Source organism: Nyctereutes procyonoides, unplaced genomic scaffold (assembly GCF_905146905.1).
Source record: "Nyctereutes procyonoides isolate TBG_1078 unplaced genomic scaffold, NYPRO_anot_genome, whole genome shotgun sequence".
Lineage (NCBI taxonomy): Eukaryota > Metazoa > Chordata > Mammalia > Carnivora > Canidae > Nyctereutes > Nyctereutes procyonoides.
The window spans coordinates 6,116,161-6,138,388 of NW_026575045.1; the positions used below are offsets into that span (position 1 = coordinate 6,116,161).

Genomic DNA, 22,228 nt, shown 5'->3' on the forward strand with positions numbered 1-22,228 from the left:
AGGATACAAAATTGATATAGAGAAACCTGTTGCATTTCTATACACTAATGATGAAGTAGCAGAAAGAGAAATTAAGAAAACAATCCCATTTACAAGCACACCAAAAAAAAAAAAACCTAAGAATAAATTTAATCAAGTTCATAAAAGATCTGTACTCAGAAAACAAATACTGATAAAGAGACTGAAGATGACACAAATGGAAAGATATTCCATGTTCATGAATTGGGAGAACCAATATTGTTAAAAAGTCCATACTGCCCAAAGCAATCTACAAATTTAATTCATTCCCTTTCAAAATACCAGTAGCATTTTTCATAGAACAAATAATCCTAAAGTTTGCATGGAACCACAAAAGATCTCGAAGAGCCAAAGTAATCCTAAAAAAGAAGAACAAAATCAGAAGTATCATAATCCCAGATTTAAAGATATACTACAAAGCTATAGTAATCAAAACAGTATGGTACTGGCACAAAAGTAGACCTATAGGTCAACGGGACATGATAGTCCAGAAATAAACCCATACTTCTATTGTCAATTAATGTTTGACAAAGGAGGCAAGAATATACAATGGGAAAAAGATAGTCTCTTTAACAAATGGTTTTGGGAAAATGTGACAGCTACATGCAAAAGAATGAAATTGGATCATTTTCTCACATCATACACAAAAATACACTCAAAATGGATTAAAGATCTAAATGTGAGACCTGAAATCATAAAATTCCTTGAAGAAAACTTAGGCAGCAATTTATTTGACATTGCCATAAAAATGTTTTTCTAGATATGTCTCCTGTGGCAAGAAAAAAAACACAAAATTAAATTGTTGGGAGTACAACAAAATAAAAAGCTTTTGCACAGTGAAGGAAACCATCAACAAAACAAAAAGGCAACCTACTGAATGGGAGAAAATGTAAATGATATAACTGGTAAGTGGTTAATATCCAAAATATATAAAAAACGTATACAATTCAACAACAAAAAAAACCCCAAATAATACAATTAAAAATGGGCAGAGGACACAAAGAGTTATTTTTCCAAAGAAGATATATAGATGGCCAACCAACACATGGCAAGATGCTCAACATTACTCACCATCAAGGAAATGCAAATCAAAACTACAATGAGATAATACTTCACATCTGCCAGAACGGCTAAAATCAAAACTCAAGAAACAATGAATGTTGTTGAGGACGTGGAGAAAAACAAACCTGCATGCACTGTTGGTGGGAACGTAAATTGGTACAGTCACTGTGGAAAACAGCATGGAGGTTCCTCAAAAAACTAAAAATAGGGATCCCTGGGTGGCGCAGCGGTTTGGCGCCTGCCTTTGGCCCAGGGCGCGATCCTGGAGACCCGGGATCGAATCCCACATCGGGCTTCGGGTGCATGGAGCCTGCTTCTCCCTCTGCCTGTGTCTCTGCCTCTCTCTCTCTCTCTGTGACTATCATAAATAAATAAAAAAAAAAAATTAAAAAAAAAAAAAAAAAACTAAAAATAGAATTACCATATGGTCCAGTAATTCTACTACTATTTACTTAAAGAAAATAAAAATACTAATTTGAAAAGATAAATGCACCTCTACGTTTATTGCAGTTTTTTTACAATGGACAAATTATGGAAGCAACCCAAGTGTCCATCAATCAATGAATGGATAAAGAAGTGGTATGTGCATATGTGTGTAAATATATGTGTATATATATATATAAAATGTAATGTTACTCAGCCATTATAAAAGAAATCTTGTCATCTGCAACAACATGGAGGGATCTAGAGAGTATAATGCTAGGTGAAATAAGTCAGTCAGAGAAAGACAAATACCATGTGATTTCACTTATATGTAGAACTTAAGAAATCAAATGAACAAAAAACAAAGAGACAAACAAAAAAGCAGACCTAAATACAAAGAACAAACTGGTAAGTTGCCAGAGGGGAAGTGGGTTCGGATGGGTAAAACAGATGAATGAATTAAGAGTATACTTACTGTGATGAGTACTGAAGTCATATATAGACTTGCTGAATTATTATATTGTACACTTAAAGCTAATATCACACTGTATGTTAATTTTATTTAAAATAAATGAAACGCAGTCGGCCACACATACACACAAAAACAAAAAACTGTTACTACTTGTAGCTTCTTATAATTCATTTTTTTTTTTTGTTTTTGTTTTATTCATGAGAGACACAGAAAAAGAGAGAGAGAGAGAGAGAGAGGCAGAGGGAGAAGCAGGCTCCATGCAGGGTCTCCAGGATCACGCTCTGGACTGAAGGCTGAGCTAAACCGCTGACCCACCTGGGCTGCCCTAATTCATTGTTTTCAAATACTTGACAAACAAAACAAAATACAAAGTGAAGCCCTTTTATTTTTTTCCAAATATTTTATTTTTAAGTAATCTCTACACCTAATGTGGAGATCAAACTTACCACCGCCAGATCAAGAGTTACTCTCTGACCTGAGTCAGCCAGGCCACTCAAGTCAAGACCCCCCACTTATTTTTTTTTTTAAGATTTTTATTTATTTATTCATGAGAGACACAGAGAGAGAGGCAGAGACACAGGCAGAAGGAGAAGCAGGCTCCCTGAGGGGAGCCCAAGCCTAAAGGCAGAAGCTCAAGGGCTGAGTCACCGGGTGTCCCAAGACCATTTTAAACTAAGTCCTTCTGTTGTTCAAATTAGTTTTTATCCCTCATTAACTGACTCTATAAGAAGTGCAAGTTTAAAATTACAATATTTGATAACACTGAAAATCTTTTTACGTATTGGGTCCCGTGTGAGGTTGTGTTTTGAAAAGATTCCTTGCTATAAAATAAGGAGGGGCTACTGGGCTGGATCATCTTTAAAGGTGATACTAGTTCTGATGTTTTTGGCAATATTAAAATGACTTTTAATCAAAATAGCTATTTTTTATTAAGATGGCTAAAATGACTTGATACATGTTAAACCTTAAAAGACCAAAATTTTGCAAAATTATTATCCCTAAAACTATGAAAATCTGGCAATTATTAGTACTTCCACCATTACCTTGTGAATCTAGTTTAAAAGACAATGCCTTTTTTTCCACAATGAAGCTTGATCATAGGAGTGTTTAAATAGTAGTATTTCCATGAAATAAAATGCTAGGTCTTAGGTGAAACTAGGCAGCATACATGTGTGGCAGATGACCAATTTTTTTCACTCTTATCAAATTTCTGAAATCTAGTAAAGTCATCAAATTCCATGGTCTCTTATCTTATTCCAACTCTAGGGAAAATCTAGAAAAATCTCCTCTTGTCAAGTTGCAACAGCTCTCAGTCTCTAAAGCCATGGCTTTGTTCATTAAATGGAGTTTATTGTCTGGAGGGTGAGATAGAAGTGAGTGCAAGCCATTATGAATAAACAAAAACTTTTCCGACACCAAACCAAGAGTAACTGCAAGGCAAAGCATGATTTAAAGCCAGTTATGCCAGCAGCTATAGGCTAGAAATGAGATACTAAATGTAATAGAGGATCTATCTTCAACACATAGTCCTCTTGCAACAGAAATCTGGAGTAAAACTGAGTTATTGTTCTCATAGTTCTGCTTGAATAAAGGTATCACTTGTTCGTTGTGTCCTCCGGTTTCCTAACCACAAATTTCCTCCTCTTTCCTTTCATGTCAAACTATTTTCTTTAGCACAAGAACAGTGAGCAAACATTCCTTGGTAGACCAAAGTTTTAAATATAGAAGAAAAAAACCCAACATCATACCACTGGATGGTGATCTAACCATCTTCTGAATTTGAACCTGCCTTGGCCTCCAAACTTTCATGCTATTAGTTATACTTTTCCTGTTAACATTTTAGACATGTTAAAAGAGTCTACTCCAAGATGCTTCAAAGAGTTATTTTCAAAATAATTTTCTCTGCTGGAAATCCTTGATGAATTTCCACTTTCCATGTTTTAAATTTATTAAGTCAGTCACAATGAGCTAGAATATGCAGCAGTTAAAGACAGTTCCAAAACCTCAGTGACTTAAGAAACTAGAAGAATCTTTGCTTCACATTCTCCTGGTATAATCAGCAGTAGCAGGGGATCTGCTCACCAGTCTCTCAGGGACCAGAAAGAGGGAAGCACCTGTGCTAAGTGATCACACGGCGGCACAATAAGAAGGTGGTGCCTCTTACACTGGCTCCTAAAACTTCAACCAGAAATAACCTCGAGTTACTGTGGTCCTATTTCTTTGGACAAAACAAGCCACATTTAACCATTGCTAGCTTCAGAGAGGACAAGAAAGGACCATCCTACCTCATGAGCAAGGGGGAGAATGAGAATATTCCAAACTGCTCCAATGACTCTTCCAAATGGAGAGAGAGAATACTGAATCAAAGACTTCCCAGATCCTTGTTACTTATGTAATGTTTACTCCCAATCTTTCTTGAAGGCTGAGAGGCTTTTGATGTGGAATTTCCAACAGCAATGAAAAGCTACTGTGTTTTAGGAACAGATTGTTCACCATTGGGAGGGGCTCCTCATTGAAGAGCAATTGAGTATCCTGAATCAAGACAGATCGGCCCCACTTTCCACATGTGAGGTCTAGGGGACAACATTTTAACCTGCTGGAAATTCAGATTCCACCTCTGTAAAAGCTGGGACATTACTCCATCAGGGAAGCTGTCATGGGACAAATATTTTAACAAATATTTCTGAGTGCTCTGCTCTCTGATGTGAAAGCTGAAGTAAGGATATGTCAGAGCTTTGCACAGAACCCTCCACGGGGTGCTCAGAGAATGGACACTGCTGCCAGAATTTACTACATAGACTAGACAACCTTCCGTTTTTTTTTTTTTTTTAAGATTTATTTATTTATTCATGAAAGACACAGACTGAGAGAAAGAGAGGCAGAGACACAAGGCAGAGGGAGAAGCAAGCTCCTTGCAGGGAGCCCGATATGGAACTCGATCCTGGATCCCAGGATCACAACCTGAGCTGAAGGCAGATGCCCAACTGCTGAGCCACCCAGGCGTCCCAAACTCTTACACTTTTAAAAGCCAGTGAGCAATCCCATAACAAGATATGCTTGGCTGCACAACTCTTTAAGATTCCATTATTTTTACCAAGCCTTTGGCTATATCTTTACCAAATCATCATGAGGTTGTATTTCTTTCCCTAAATATGTACGGCACTGATACTTGGATTTTCTTTCAACTGCCTGAGCATTTATTTCTAAATACTTTCAATCTAAAATAGAGCTAAAATATTTGAATTGAGCTAACTGCAGAATTTACAAAGTTATTATCTAATCACTTTTACATGACATGAAGCCTCATACTTAGGGGTATCGTTACAGTGGTCAAGTATCAGCCAGGCACTTGGTAAATGTATTTGATATATTGTAACTCTTCGAGGAAGGAGAGGAAAAGGACTGAGGGCCTTTGATCTGTAATAAGGGTTGATCTGTGTCCCTGAAAAAGAGGTGTTGAAGTCCTAACACCTAGTACCTATGAATGTGACCTTATTTGGAAATAGGGCTTTTCCAGACATAACCATATCAAAACGAGGGCACTAGGGTAGGTCTTACTCCATTATGACTAATGTCTTTATAAGAAGAGAGCCCATGGGACCATGTGAAAACATAGGGACATACACAGAAGAAAGGAAGAAGACTGTGAAGACAGAGGCAAAGATTAGAAGTTATGTAGCCACAAGCCAAGGAATGCCCAGAGCCACCAGAAGCTGCAAGGGCAAGGAAGGATTCCCCCCCAGAGGTTGGAGGGAGCATGACCCTGCTAACACTTTGATTTTGGACTTCTGGCCTTCAGAACTATATAAACAATAAATTTCTGTTGTTTTCCAAGCTACCCAGTTTGTGGTTCTTTGTCATGGAAGCCCTAGGAAATTTACATAATCTGGAACCAGGAGATGCTAACATAGGGAAGAAACTTACCAAGGAAATGACAAGAATGTCAAAGCATCACTGGAAGAAACTAGGACAGGAATTGGACATAGGGAGACGCTCATTTGGCTACTGGAACGCTGTGCGACTCTGCACTTCAGGGACTTATCTCTAAGTTACCTCTGTTGTGGGAAAGGCAAGATGTGCTAACTGCTCTCAGCCGACAGAGCAGTCACTGTTTCATAAGAACTGTGATGAGGGCTCCATACGAATAGACTACTGTTCCAATTAGCGCTTCACACACAGTGAGTCATTTACTCTTCACAACAACCCAAAGAGATGGGGACTGTGCTGATCCACATGTTACACACAAAAACTCTGAGAAACAAGAAGCAACTTGCTCCAAGTGACAGAGCCAACGTTAGAATCTAGGTGCTCTGGCCCCAGAACTGGTGGTCTTTCCTGGGGTTAACAACTCACAGAAGACCACAATGCTGTGATGAGAAACTACCTGCCTCCACTCCTCTTGGGACCACACTCAACATATAAAAGAACACTAACCATTACCTAGGAAATCAATACTTTCAGTTTGGGAGTCTAATGCCCCTGACTCTTTCCTAGAAAGAAACGATGTTAAACTAGCTATATTATAGTTTTTTTCTCTACATTTACAGTTTTATAAGAAAAAATTAGTATGAAATGAAATAAGTAAGTAAATGTTTATTCTTAAAGAATTTTGATATCTAAGATCTTCCAAAATTAAGATTAGGGAAAGATTCATTTCCTTAAGGGCAAAGCAAGTCTGCAGTGAAAACACTATGTATCTTATTGAAGTAATGAAAATATTAGCAGACTCAGCATTTTAAGATGGAAATGGAATTCCTTTGATTCCCTTTGGAAGTTATTTTATAAATCCTTAAATGATATTAGTTATACATATCAACACAGCCTGTATATTACCATCGTCACTTCCCAAGTCCTCACAGATGATAGCAGTTCAGGTCCTACGGGCCTGCGGTGTTGGTAGTCATGCTTATGGGGAGCTCACCTCACTGTGCTCCTTCAAAAGACAGCTTAATCCAAATGCCACCCCCTTTGAGGCTTTCCTCAAATCCTATCTTCTACAAAGTCTTCCTTAGTTCCTCCAATCTTCCACACCAGACTGAATTTTTCAATATTATAAGCTATATTGCATATTCCTCAGAACCTCATTCCTGCCTTGTACAGTACAGAGGTTCAATTGATGCGTCTGATGTGTTTCATGAAAGAAGAGCAAGCAGGAGTGTGAGCTACAGTAGCATCTACTGCCAAAGATGGCAGAATCATAGTTACAAAAAAGTCATTTGTTCCTAAGACAAGTCTTTCTCCTTGGTAAGTCATGTATTAGAACTCCAAGGCAAAGCTTCCCCATCCCATATTTCTCCATTAATTCACAAATATTTATGAAGCATCTACTACTTGCCAGGTATATAGGCACAGAGGCTTCTACAGTGAACAGAACAAAAATTCCTGTCTTTGTGGAGCTTATGTTCTGTTAGAAGGTCCTAAGTGCTAAGAGAAAAGCAGAGCAAAGAAAGGAACAGAGAGTGGTATTTGGAGCAGGCCTCACTGAGTAGTGATATCTGAGCAAAGAAAGTAGGTTCCATCACCCTGAGAAAGAGCTAGAGGAAAGTCTGGGGTGAGAACAGTGGGAGACGTGGTTAGACAGGTAAAGGAGTGACAGACTATGTAGGGTAATGAGGGTTGTAAGGACTCTGGCTTTCACCATGAAGCTGAGAACTCACCTCTGGGGACTTGGAATAGAGAAGTGACACAATCTCACTTGCATTTATCCCCTTCTTCCTGCTACCCACTTCCCTAAGATGTGAGGACTCAACTCAAAACTACTCACTTAAATTCCAAATAAACCTCAGTAGGAGTTTCATTGTTACCTACAGGAGGAGAAATCTAATCGTTCAGTGATGCCAGTAAAAAGTACATGGACATTTTTACCACTCTCTGGTATAATTCACCACAGTTGATTTTAATTTTGTCATTCCTCAGATCCTATGGGTGGTGTTAATGTTTGCAAGTATGAATTGCTAGGAGAGTTTTGAAACATTCAAATCAAAAGCACAATTCTGGCATTTCACAACAGCAGAGCGTTCCAGATGTGCCATATTTTAAAATCTGAATGTGGTTTCTTTTTAATAGTACCAAATCTTTCATAACCCTCCTACTGTAATTCAAGGTCATAGAAACTAGGAGAACTCCATTTTCAAAATTAATTATAAAAATAATGGTCATGAGGTGCCGCTTCAGTGAGAATGTCCTATGATGAACCATAGTCTAAAAAAAGTTCTTTTTTCAGATCACTGATTTTTAAAGCCATTACCTCTGACACTCAATAAATGTATTATTTTCTAACCTGAAAGCCCTTGGCCATCATTATTTGATTTGTGTTTAAAGTATTTCTGGGGGAATTGAAGGAGAAGAGATCCTGTAGATGTCTTACGGATTACAAAACCCAGGTCTAAAGTTTCTGAAAGATCCAGATTTCCAAACTTCTATCCCTCAGATTTATCCATCAGATTATCAACAACAGAGTAAAAGGCCAGTTCTATTATGTATCTTTATCCAGGAGTGGAGAACTGAGAATACATAAGACTACAAGCATGTATGCTTAAAAGAAAATAAATTCCAGTCCCAACAGCTGTATTAGGTATTATATAGAAAGCTTTCAAATAATTGGAGCTTTCAAATAAGCACATAGGAAAAATTTGTTGCCCTCAAATATTATGCTCCATAACCATTAGAGAATTTATTTTAAGATAATATAAACCAAAATGTATTTTAAAACAGAGGAATTTACCTTCTAGCTCATTAATTTATTGGGTTTGGCAACACTGGAAAAAAAGATCATTCTCATACTGTGGTTTGGATTCTGGCTTGCCAATTAGGTATATTGGATGTTCCCAAAATACATTTGGATTTTCCACAAATTCTTCAAAACAGCTGAATTTTGATTTATTTGCATTGTTTTTAAGAATCAAAAATTGGAATAATTGAGAGATTATAGATGTTCAAACGTTTTAAGTTCCTTGGTTATTTGTAGCCTACCAAGTGAGCTGAAACGCTGTGTTAAATCTTAAACACATCATAAGTTTAATATAGATCTTGGATACCAATATGGATATTTTCCTAGATAATTTGACAGCAATTTTAAGTGACAGATTTCAAATAAATATGCTGTTTGGTTTAATATTAGACTAACAATTAGTTCTTTCCTCCCTCCTCTCTTCAGAGTAAAAGTTTTTACGTAGTTATACAGTAATACTTATAATGGCATAAAAGTATGTTATTTGTATATGAAGTAGTAAAGCCAAATTTATCTTCCAACAAATGCATAGTTGGGTCCATAAGAACACTTCTTCGCCAATAGTTACTTCAATGATACTTATAATCCAAAAAACATAAAAAAGATAAAGAGAAAATATATGGCTTTAATATAAATCCAAACCTTCCTAAATTCTGAAAGCAATATCTCCACCTGATTACTGTGGTAATCTCCACCCAGTCTCCTGCTTCCACCTCAGCCCCCCTGCGGTGAACTTTTAACAGAGAACCTGACTGAGCCGCTTAAAAACAATGAATCAGATTATGTCACTCCTAAATTCAAACCTCTCCAATGGCTTCCCAGGCCGTGAAAGGAAAAACCAATGTCCTCCTAATGGTTTCTAAGCCCTTCATGATCTGACTCTGAGTGGCTAGCAGGTGCTCAGGGAGCTAAGTGAATGAACAATCAGCACTTGAAAGGGTACTTTATCCTTGAACACATTTTCCAGTGTGGGCTGGGGCCAGCATCCATACAGAATTTTATGGGGGTGGGGCCCCAATCACATGTTCAGGAATAAGCAGATGAGGGAAAAGCTGATAGGATTGGGAATGGGATAGAGAAGGTGATGTCCAATACTCAATCAGGGTTACCTATCCAAGGAAATTTAGTCTCAGTAGAATTTCAGGGAAACTGAACAAATCCAGTATTTAAAAACTAACTGTAGGGGCACCTGGATGGCTCAGCAGTTGAGCGGCTGCCTTTGGCTCAAGTCATGATCCCGGGGTCCTGGGATAGAGTCCTACATTGGGCTCCCTGCAGGAAGCCTGCTTCTCCCTCTGTCTATGTCTCCGCCTCTGTGTCTTTCATGAATAAATAAAAATAAAATCTTCTATTAAAAAAAAAAAACCTTAACTGAATATGAATACCACACTAAAGATTTCTGGTCAGATAAGAACCAGAGAAAGCTCCCAGAAGTTTTCGGTAGGAGAGTATAGAAGAAGACAGGAGATGGTGATGGAATGGATGCCTGTGAAATGGATAGGTTTCTTTGCCTAGAGAGGGGAGAAAAATGAATGACAAGCAGATTGTAAAATTCATAGGCTTAAAAATTATTTTAGACAATTCCAAATGACTTGTCATTTTAATCTACATAGTGGGATTGGGGAAATAAAGTGATCAGCATTGGGAAGGTGGAGCATGACAAAGAGAATATGCACAATTAACTGTGTCATCAGCTCAAAAGTCCAACAGGAAATGAGTCTGTGGCTAATGTATAAACCTGCATTGGAAAGAAACACCCTGCTCCCAATCCTAGGACCAACGCCTCCCTCACTGACATTAAACATCATAGGCAACTTCACTTTATGTGGAAAGGTTTTTAAAAAGGTCATTTTGACTAATATCTTCCCTCTATGGTTAATTTCTACTGAAGTGGAATAAAAACCTCTCAAAAATTAGGAATTAAATATTAAAATTTAAGCAGCTGGATAAAACTCTTAGCTTTATTTTTCACTGCAAAACTCAAAGGTGATTTTCCATTGTAGAAAACTAGTTTTTAACATTTCTTCTCTTCATATGCCCAGATGAATTCAAGGAGACTCAAAGGACTAAATCTGATTGAAATTAAGGTGAACCGCTTTGTGGTGCCCATGATTCATGTGAGCGTGTAAAGAGTTTGCCAGTTCTGGTTGAGTGGCACCAGAGCGCAGCCAAATTGGAGGTGATCTCATTTCACTTTAGAATGAGAAAGCTCTATCACTGGCAGTAGTGGAGCATCACCAAGGTTACTCGATATCAAATAACCTGCAAAGATTCTAAACCAACACCAGAGACTTCAGTTGTATAAAGAGTGATAACAAACCTTATCCACAGTACCTTCAATGTAGCATTTTTATGCTGCACTGAGAGAAATATAGAGGCCACTCAAGTTACTCACTTTATCGGGAATTAAAACAGAATTGCTGAAACAGCAGACTAGCCAGGAACACAAAAACAAAACAAAAGCCTTTTGTTTAAACAATCCATAGTGCTTTGTTAAGACCTGGACCATTTAAATGACTGTCTTTGCTATTCTATCTTTTGTGCATTGCTTACCATTAGAAAGAGGCAACATGTCTCTTAATCTACTAAAAGAGCAATGATTAATTTTCCCTTGCTCTTGCATCAGACCTCCAGCACACAGGTTAACTACTCTTTCAGGGTTTCCCCACTCAAGAGTAGTTAGCATTATAAAAAAATTTCCTGAGTCCTCAAGTCCAACTAGGCAAGTTAAACAACCTCTTTTGTATATCATCCCCATTATGTTAATTCCTTATTTTTGTCTTTGCTTTTCTCTTTCCTCAATTGAGAATTTAATCCTTTGTTTCATCAGGTTGGGCAACTATTCCCAAGGACAAAAATTACAAAAGAAAATCAACGAAATACTGAACATTAAAAAAAAAAGCTTTTAATAACATATAACATTAACATTTGTCTTTGAAGAGTCAACCTAATTAAATTCACAAGCACTGAAAAAGAGCATCAAATTAAGTCATCCTTCTCACCAAAGCCCTAGCAAAATAGTAGCAATAGAGTGGAGGCCACATTTCAACCAGGCCTCCAATACCACCCTAATGAACAACTTCACCATTTCTTTTGCTCCATCTCAAAACTTTTCCCAAATCTCTGTCTAGGAGATAAAGGTGTAAACCTGACCTCCACCTGCACGGAGTTCACTGCCTACTGCCTCCTGCCTCCTCGAGGAACGTCGTCCTCCCCATTTTCTCTTGTATCTGTGACCTTTACCCCTCCTTGTTGGGCTCCTTTTGCCTACAACCATGTTTTAATTGGTTCTAGTTTTTGTTTTTATTTTTAAAAATATTTTATTTATTTATTCATGAGAGACACACAGAGAGAAGCAGAGACATAGGCAGAGGGAGAAGCAGGCTCCCTGCGGGGGAGCCTGATGTGGGACTCAATCCCAGGACCCTGGGATCACTCCCTGAGCCAATGGCAGACTCTCAACGACTGAGCCACCCAGATGCCCCTGGCTCTAGCTTTTAAAACAAGTAATAATATTACCTATATCTTGCCACCACCTCAAAATAGTGTCCCTTTTCTTTCTTTTGCTGACATCAATTTATTCTCTTATTCTTTACTTCCCTGTTTCTCAAAAAAAAATCACTTGTGTTATTTTTCTGGTTATAAAAATAATTCTTCTCTCATGAAATCTGGCTTCTTACATCGAAAGCCTTCCTTGAAACTGCTCTTTTGAAGATCACCAATAGCAGCCCAATGTCCAGTTTAGTGTTCTTTCTTCCGACTTTCTACCCATCTGAGAGCCTCATGACGAGTGCCCATCCTGACTTTTTCTTCCCCAACTACTTGTTTACCAATTTCTCCTTCCCAGCCTCCAAAATGAAGGCTTCCAGGCTCAAGCCTATGTACTCCCCATCCTCATGTCCTCACCCCTGCATTTTCACCCCTTGTTCTGTGGCTTTGGCTCTCACCTCTCCTGAGCTCTAGGTGACCTTTCCAGGACCTCCACAGATACAACAGTGTTTATGATCCAATGAAATAATAAAAACAGAAAAAAATAAGTCTTTAATAACATTACCATTTGTCTTTGAAAAGTCAACCTAATTAAGTAAAACACCAGACCGTGTGTCCTGGGGTCACACAAATGACAAGAAGAGGCCCTGCTCCCAATGGTCTTGCTGTTGGGCAGGGAGATAAATGAGTAAACACAATTATGCAGCACACACTAAATGGTTTAATGGAGGACTGTAAGGTTTTGTGGGAATGTATGGAAAAGTGTTGAAGGCGTGCCGGGGGCTGCCCTGGAGAGTCCCGGAAAGCCTCGAGGGGTCTCCGACATCCACCAGATGACTCTCCTGGGGAAACAGAAGTTAGCCAGGTGTAAGGGATGATGATGCAATAGGAAGAAAGACAAGACTGGGACACACAGAAGAGAAAGAGAGCACAGGACAAGTTTAGCATTCCCATGCAAAGACTTGATCCTCACACGTGAAGGCACAGGTGAGAGCCTGGGTGGAGGGGTAAAGCAGAGGGAGAAAAGGTGGTCTGGTGGTGAGACTAGACAAACAGGGTGCAGATCATGAAGGTTCTTAGCTGCCAAGGAGCTTAAGTTTCATCCTGTCTGGGAGAGGGGCTCTTAGGGAATTTTTAAACAAAGGAGAGGCATGATCAGATTTATGTTTTAAAGACAACACCCAGGGGCAGGGGTGAGGTTCAGTGATACCAGCCTCATCAACCCTGTTACTCACACATACATCTTATCTCTCTGGCTGGCTTTAAGCGTCTGGGGCAAGCAAGAACGTCATTCCTCTGTGACTCAGCTACAATATCCAGCCCAGTGCTTCATTGGCAGGATCCACTTAGAAAATTTTTATGTCAACACAAGCTTAGATTTTTAGATAGCCCAGTTTGCTTAGGACTTAAGCTCAGCAGTAAATTCTATCCTTGTGCCAAAAACTTTCATGTGTCACCCTTAAGCAGCCAAGTACTGAGAGGCCAATTAGAATTTTTGAGCTTGGAAGGGAGCTTAGACATCATCAATTGTTTTCCAGAGCAGGAATGCCAAAGACAAAAATGGGATATGGCTTTCCAACATCCCACTGGCCACTGCAGGGCACTGGAATCAGAATTCTGGCCTCATTTTCTTGACTAGTTAATGACAACCGAACAAAATGTTAATGCTGCTATATTTTAGGAAAGGAAAGATGAGACAATATATTCCCTACCCTTGTTCAGTGGCTTTTTCAGAATATGTACCACTCTCCCCACTTGAATTCTAGACCTACTTTTATTTAAACTAGAAAAAAAAACCATTAAAATTCTATATGAATGAGTCTAAGTAATTTAATGTTTCTTACTTATAAAATATTAAAAATAAACCTTTCCTTAAACAGTGATACTTTCCCCTTCTCCTTCTACCTAAAGGATTCTTCAGGAAGAACACAAGGAATAGCCCCAGGCAAAAAGAAAACCAGGCACTAAATCATTAGTCCCCTTATCTTTCCCTTATCCTTTCTATAATCTGGGCCCTTTTTTTTTCTTTTCTTTTTTTTTTTTTAATTTTTATTTATTTATGATAGAGAGAGAGAGAGAGAGAGAGAGAGAGAGAGAGAGAGGCAGAGACATAGGCAGAGGGAGAAGCAGGCTCCATGCACCGGGAGCCCGACGTGGGATTTGATCCAGGGTCTCCAGGATCACGCCCTGGGCCAAAGGCAGGCGCTAAACCGCTGCGCCACCCAGGGATCCCCTGGGCCCTTTTTTTTAAAGTCCCCTGAGGTACTAATAACCTACTATAGTCCCAAAAACACATACCAAACCATTAGAATGAAACGACAGTTACAGGTATTTGACATACCCGAAGTCCCATGATGGAGTTTGCCTCCTTTACTTCTCTTAAACTTAAGTTTCAAAGAAATTAAGACTGAGTAAAGAGAAGATTTCCAGAGCAACGGTGAAGCCCTACATTTAGGCATCCACAACCTAATCTGCATTCCCTAAATGAATTGGCTCACCAAACCAAACCAAACCTGCCTCCAGCCTTTAGATTCCAGTGACCCCTGTCCCTATGACTTTTCTGAGTTGATGGCAGGCATCAAAGAGATAGGTCTCCTCAGTGTCCGCAGGATCTGAGATCCAAATAGGCCAGTGTGGGCTGAGCGAGAAACCCAATTTCAAATCCTGACCTAGTCATCTATCAACTGCAAAGCAGCTATAAATGAACCCATTCACTTCCATGGGCCTTGGGTTACTTACCTACAAAATGAAAAGGGGGTTTATTAATCAAATGATGTGGGAGGGCCCTTCCAGCTCTAGCAATCTAGGCTCTTTCACAGGTTGATGCTGAGTGGGAGAAAAAGTCACCTTGTTTATATGGATGAAATGAACCTGAGTGTCAAGTGTCTGAGACTGTCCCTTGTTATCTGATGATGTTTCTTGCTCTGTTCCTCTCTCCCTCCTCCCTACAGCATATCTCAGGAGCATCACAGGTAGGAGGGAGAACATTGACAGCCATTTGGGAAAGACGGCTGAGGTTTATAATAAATCATATCTGTATTCCATTGCACTTAAATAAATGCACCCTTCCCTCTACAAACACTACTTCCAATTTAAGGGGCAGGTACTTTGAGATACTTTACAAAAGTAAGTTCATCTTACTCCCATGAACACATATATTATGATCTTTATTTTATAGATGAGAAAACAGGTTTAAATTGTCAATGAAATACTCTCAAAATTAAACTCAAATCATAGATACCTAGTACATAACAGGCAGGATTTGAACCTAGGTGTGACCCATACTCTTTTCATTAAACCTGGATGTTCTCCTATTGTAAAGCAAGAATAAGAGGTTTCTGGAGTTTAAGTATATTCTACTTTCTGACCAGGGTAATGGTTTTGTTGGTATTGACTTTATAATTATTTGTTAAATTGTACATGTTTTAGGCATTTGTATTATATGTCACAATTTTTTTAAAGTGACAAAAAAAAAAAAAAAGAAAAAGAATCCGATGTTTAGCACAGGTGGGCAAAGCAGATGTTCATCTTGGGTATGTCTGAGGTGGTGAGATAAGATAGCCAAGGCGCCTCATCAAATCCAGAGAGAATCCCACAATCCTTCCGAGAACAAACTTATCTGTCTAAGCCAAAAGTGAACTAGGATACTTTTTTTTTTCTTAAGATTTTATTTATTTATTCATGGGAGACATAGAGAGAGAGAAAGAGAGGCAGAGTCACAGGCAGAGGGAGAAGCAGGCTCCTTGCAAGAAGCCCTATATAGAACTCCATCCTGGACCCAGGATCACGCCCTGAGCAAAGGCAGACACTCAACCACTGAGCCACCCAGGCGTCCCTAGGATGCTTCTTGACATAAGCAGTAGATGCAATGACCCCTACATAAAGTCTCTATGTCAGCAACTGTCAGATGAACCTGCCTGAAACTACTTGGAAACCTTGTCCATAATTTTAAGAACAGTGTACCATTCGCCAGTGGTGAGCAGGTTGGTGTGCATACATGCACGCACACACACACACACACACACACACAAAACTACAGTTTTTAACCAGTTGGTATCAACAGTCATTTCTTCCCATTGTAAATCCTCAATTTCTATAATAAATATAACCGCCTGACTATGAATGAACATAGGCCAGATCTAATATTCCTCCCTGGGCTCTCACTTCTAATTCTAGAGCCACAGAACTGCTGACCTGCTAAAATGGGTTTATTTCTTCAGGAAGGATAGCTGTGAGTAGGAACATTTTTGATACAACAACAGATGCTCTGTAAACTAATTCTGGCAAGGAGTGGACATGGACACAGTAACGAAACTGCGCCTGTGTTAAACATACTGTGAGAAATTTTATTTCTCTCTCTCCCAGGTTGGGCTTTTGGGGGATGGAGCCTTGAAAATAACATGTCTTTATTTCAGCTCTCAATATGTTCATAATTGTTGAATGAGGTCTACAGTTATAAAGAAATAAAACCTGAAACTTAACCATGCCCACGCCCCCATCCCTCAGTTCCCCTTTCCCATTTAATGTGGCCCTTTTAATAATGCTAAAAATGATTCAGATATTTTGTTAGAGAAAGGTTACCCATCATCACATCTAACTCAGATGAGGTTCATGAACTGTTCAAACAACTATGAGATTAAAAGGGTAGAATTCTTCCAGAGATTCAGTAAAAAGCTAAGTGAATTCTTTATAGATAACGGGATCGATCTTCAGAAATTAACTATTCATTGCCAGCCAGATGTTCTGTTGAGCCAAATATCAAAATATTATTCTTAAATCTAGGTACACGGGGATGCCTGGGTGGCTCAGTGGTTGAGTGGTTGCCTTTGGTTCAGGGCATGATCCCTGGGTCCCAGGATCGAGTCCCACATTGGGGTCCCTTCAGGGAGCCTACTTCTTCTACCTATGTCTCTGCCTCTCTCTCTGTCTCTCATGAATAATAAATAAAATCTTAAAAAAAGAAATCTAGGTACACGTTTGTATTGTCATTAGCAGTAAACCACTACCTAAATCTCTAGGAACAAATCAGTAAGATCAAATCATCTGCACTAAGAGCATGGTCCATCAAATTCTAGCAAGTTCTCCAGAGACTAGTCAACAACAAATAAAAGATCTCTATTTGGACCAGAATAAAGTGAACTTGCACATAGAACACATGCTACAGGCATTCCATATGCCGTTTTACACACTGTGCCCATCTCCTCTTCAATGGGGGGGAGATGAGAGAGTGGGCAAGTGGAGAGGGAGGTGTCTCCCAATGCTTTTCTTTTCTAGCTGACTAAGCTCTCTACCTGCCTACTGTACATCATACACATGTCCATTACACCATTTTCTATTTACTTCAGTCTTGACACAAAGTTGCAAGCTCAGCTCTTTAAAGTTAAGGACCCATGAAGTTAGGAAACTTAGCTTTATCATGTAAACATTTTTCATGAAACCCATGCCTTCCTCTCTCTACTGACCTTAGGCATTTCTGCATTACTTTAATAAGCAAATGTTTATGACACTTAGTTATTAATTTACTAGTATTTATTGTATCATTTCCCTCCATTACTTTATGATCCTTGAGAGGACAGCTAAGCTCCCATAGAACCTGTCAGAACTTACACGACGAGCATTTAATGATTATGAAAAAGCACAAACCTATTTAATATTAAAGAATAGTATTCTTTCCTTAAAATTATGGACAAAGTCACAGTAAGAGGTGAAGGAACAAAATTCTCATTGTGAATAATTAGCTACACCTCTCTATATTTTAAGCAAAGAACACTGAGGTCAAATAATCTTAGACCAATAGCTTTATACAACCCCGTACCTTAATAGTGCCATATATTCAGGGACTGGATTTTTTCTTTTTAATCTTCACTGACAATGAGGCAATAAATGCTCTGCACTTGTGTTTATTGTAGGTTGCGAATATAGTATATGGGAAGCGTGGGATGTGAAGTTCTGTGCGTGTGATTAAAAGCAAATAAATGAAGAGGAAAACAACTCAGAGGCTCTTTTTCATTTCACCTTTCTCAGTCACTGTTTTAAAAGTTATTATTTATCTAAAAATCTCTCCAGGAATATTTAAATCCAGGCTTTAAAAGTTGAGCTCCACGAATTTTCCACAGTTAGTAACTTTATTAATAGTAAATCCCTTCAATAAAGCATTTTAGGACATTAGAGCGATTGCTAAAACATTTACCTTTTCAAAATAAAATTCAAGGGTAGCTAAAACTGGTGGTGATGTTATTTTATATAGATCTACTGAATAATCAAAAAGAAAATAAAATCAGAAAAATCTATATACAGATGTTCAATTTTCTCAGGAAAGAAAAGAGAAGCTCTGATCTGATACTGGAAAATACATGAAAGAGGTAGTGAAGCACAATTTCCTGGAGAGTGATCAAAAGAAAAAAAAGCGGGGCCTGAATACTCAAACTCACACATACCTTCCTGAAAGCATTCTCTACAAGCCAGACCATGCAGCGCTCTGTTGTTCATGGCTCAGAGAGAAATGTTAACAATGGCACTGCCTCTGGGGTTTGTCCTGGGAACTGTGCCATTTAATATTCTTATTAATTATTTGGTGGAAGAGATGAGCTATAAGTAGAGAAGCTCTTGGTCATAATGTACTGAAGATAAATCACTATGTAGTGAAGGGATGTAGAAGAAATTTTGGTTGGATTTAAGTACATCACGAAGGCAACAAAGGTCAAAGTACAATTCCAAGGCCGCACAAAAGAGCCCGACTAATGCAATTTTTTCCTCTTAAGCTTCTAGTCACTAAATATATAGGTTAGGCAGGCTAAATGAAAAAGGGGACCCAATAATCTCAGCTCTGGATGATCCAATGCCAAGACTATAGGATACAAGATACTGTAAGATCCATAAGGTAATCTAAGCATTAGAAAAGATTCAAGGAAGAAAAACTAAGTCGATCATTTAAAATGTCTGTATAGTTCTATTTGGAATAGTAAATCTACTGTGAATCTATTGAAAGCTATTCCTTCTTTCTCAAAGCAGAAATTATCTGTTTTCTCTAATTCCTTTATAGCAATTTTTGGCACATCTCTTGAGAATTTTTCACATGGTGATCTGTACCAATGAAGTAAGTATAAATTCCTTGAGAGCCAAGACCATGCCTTTGTAGTCTGCACTTCTACCAGAATAAAAGATTTCTAACAAATGATATTAGAGGCAAGATGATGCTTCAGTTACGAATATGAGCTCTGTAGCCTGGGATGGTCCAGGTTTAGGTTTAAATCCTGGTCCTAACATTAACGAACTTGGCGATTTCAGGCAAATTTCTGATCTGTGTGTATCCATATCACCACCTGTAAAATTTGCCTAATGATAGTAAACAGGATTATTGTGGGGATTCAATGAGATAACACGTGTAATAGACTTAGGACTGAATCTGGCATATAGACAAGGGTTTGGTAAATACTAGTTGGGGTCCTTGTGCTGGGTTTTCCTTGAGTCAATAACAGATTTCTTCTAGATTTCAATATTTCCCAATTAGATTAAGATACAGGGCACCCAGTTAAACTAAATTTCAATTTCAGATAAACAACAAAAGAACAAGTACTTTTTTTTAAAGGTTTTTAAAAAAATAATTTCTAGGGGATCCCTGGGTGGCTCAGCAGTTGAGCGCCTGCCTTCGGCCCAGGGTGTGATCCTGGAGACCCTGGTTTGAGTCCCTTGTCGGGCTCCCTGCATGGGGCCTGCTTCTCTCTCTGCTTGTGTCTCTGCCTCTCTCTCTCTCCATGTTTCTCATGAATAAATAAATAAAATCTTTAAAAATAATTAAAAAAAATAAAAAGTAATTTCTATACTCAACAAGAGGCTTGAACTCAAGGCCCTGAAATCAAGAGTCACACGATCCTCTGACTGAGCCATCCAGGCACCCCAACAACAAGCATTTTTTTAAATAAAACAATGTCCCAAATATTGCCTGGTAGGAGAAAACTGGTAGAGGCAGCAGCATCTGGTAGAATAAGAACATTAGTTTGCTTTTTTAAGGAAAAAGTCTCGAATCTTAAAAGACACTCCTTCTTCTTTAAAGTTCTTTATCACTTTTAAGAAGCCTTCCTTGCCACACATTGACACTTCCTAACATCCACAGTAAAATGAAGTAAAAACGAAACTTTCAAACTAGCTATAGGAGTATACTCTTCCTCTGTTTCCTACTGACCACGGTGTACTCTGCCCATCTGTTGACAGAACCTATGCTTAATAGAAGAGCAGTTGGGTGCTGTAACTTCTGAAAAAACAAACCATTTTGAACTCCTTCAAAGTCTATATATATAGGTCCCCTTTCCATCCAACTTGAACTAAATAGTACAAACCATTACAAAGTATCAGCTTTAACAAATTTGTTTTGAATACTTACAATGGTTTAAAAAAGGCAGTGGCAAAATTTCACATGTCAGCAGGGGTTTATTTGGATTAAATTAGGACTGGTGATTTTTAACATGCTAAAGAGTTGCTAAGCAGGGGTGGGGTATTTGAGGATAGATTTGCATGCCTGTAAATTGGTAGGTTTCTACAGAGACCAGAACATATGAGGCATGTATTAGGTTGTAAGTAATTATGATCTCCTCTAAAAAAAAAAAAACAACCCAGCATGCTATATGTTCATTATAAATAGGTCTTCTTTTCCAAATAGCAATCAGATTTGTGCTTTCAACTCTAATGGTCAGTGATCCAAGAACAGCAAGTTTGCAGGATGCAATCTTACCCCTCAATACTGATTTGAGGTTGAGCTTGGCTTGGCGGTGCAGGTCCTCTACACAGGGTGGTCTTGTGGTGGGAAGGAACACATTCTCCTGCTGGTGCCATGGAGCAGTGTAGTGGACTGTCCATCTACTCTCCTCATCTAGGTTGGAAACCGCTGTAAAAAGAAAGGTAGAATAAATTCTACGTTAAAATATGCTTCAGTGGCTCCAAACATTTTACGTCAAGGTAAAATTTTACATCCATAGGTTAAGGGCCAACAGAGGGGAAATGGAGCAAATTCTGGATGAGGTTTAGTCTTAGGCTCCAGGGGTCCGTCCCACAGGGTTTTGTCTCTAAAGGGAAAGCTGAAACAGAACAGCATCCCCCACAATGTTTTGGTAGAATTGCTTCCCAGCATTTTAGGCCTTCCCTTTACTCCAAAGTTATCAAACAACTGAGAAAACTGAAATTGATGGAGACCTCTAATTCCTACTTAACTCTACTGCAATGAGTATTTATTATCCAATTGTACTATGCCATTACATCAGTAAATGTTAGATTATCAAGACAGCAACAAATTTCCTATCAAGAGGCAGAGACCAAATCCTTCCCTTCTAAAGCATTACATTAAAACATCATTGCAATAAATTCATTTTTTTAAAAAAATTAAGCATAAACATTCAGTGGGATATATTTAAATAGCATATCTAATGAAGTAGAAATCAATTTGTGCTACAAAATTTTCTCTACATTTCCTGCTTTCATGGAATACTTTTTTTCATGGAATACTATTATGTTAAAATAAATTTTTAAAAATTTCAATGCAATTGACCAAACACATTCCAATTCAATTGAGTTTTCCCAATACAAAAGAGTACATCAGAGGGGAAATGATAGGTAATCATGAGAGTACCCTAAATCTCCATAGTAATTTTCCTTGATTCCCCTAGGGCTTGGGATCTCTATGTCTATTTCATGTTTTCCTAAGTACAGACTGAGTTGGGGGTACCAGTGGAACCCAACATGAAGCTGACAGCACCAATCATATCTATTAACAATTTTTAATCCTTTCTATATATCTGCTGCTGTAAACCAGATGTAAGGAGAGACTAGAGAAGTTTAAGAGAAAAACCCCGTACTAATAAGGCATTTCCTGGAGGTGACAAGTAAAACCAGCAGATACTGGAATTGTAAGCCAGGGGCAAGTCTTCCCTGACCCTGATCTATGTAGTAGGGAGCACGCTGAGCATACACACTTGTATAACACAGTATCCCTGGAAACGAGACTGTAAGATAGACTATCAAAATAAAATGAACATGCATGCATC

The 22,228-nt window shown here is 38.5% G+C and overlaps 1 protein-coding gene across 4 annotated transcripts in view; it reads right to left on the reverse strand.

The window, feature by feature from the left end:
- Nucleotides 1–22,228, reverse strand: part of NHSL1 (NHS like 1) — a 132,723-nt gene that overhangs the window by 44,702 nt on the left and 65,793 nt on the right. For all 4 annotated transcript variants that reach the window (XM_055324650.1, XM_055324652.1, XM_055324651.1 and 1 more), the window contains one exon: nt 20,923–21,075. In XM_055324650.1, coding sequence (XP_055180625.1) covers nt 20,923–21,075 — 153 coding nt within the window. The remainder of the gene's footprint in view (nt 1–20,922; nt 21,076–22,228) is intronic.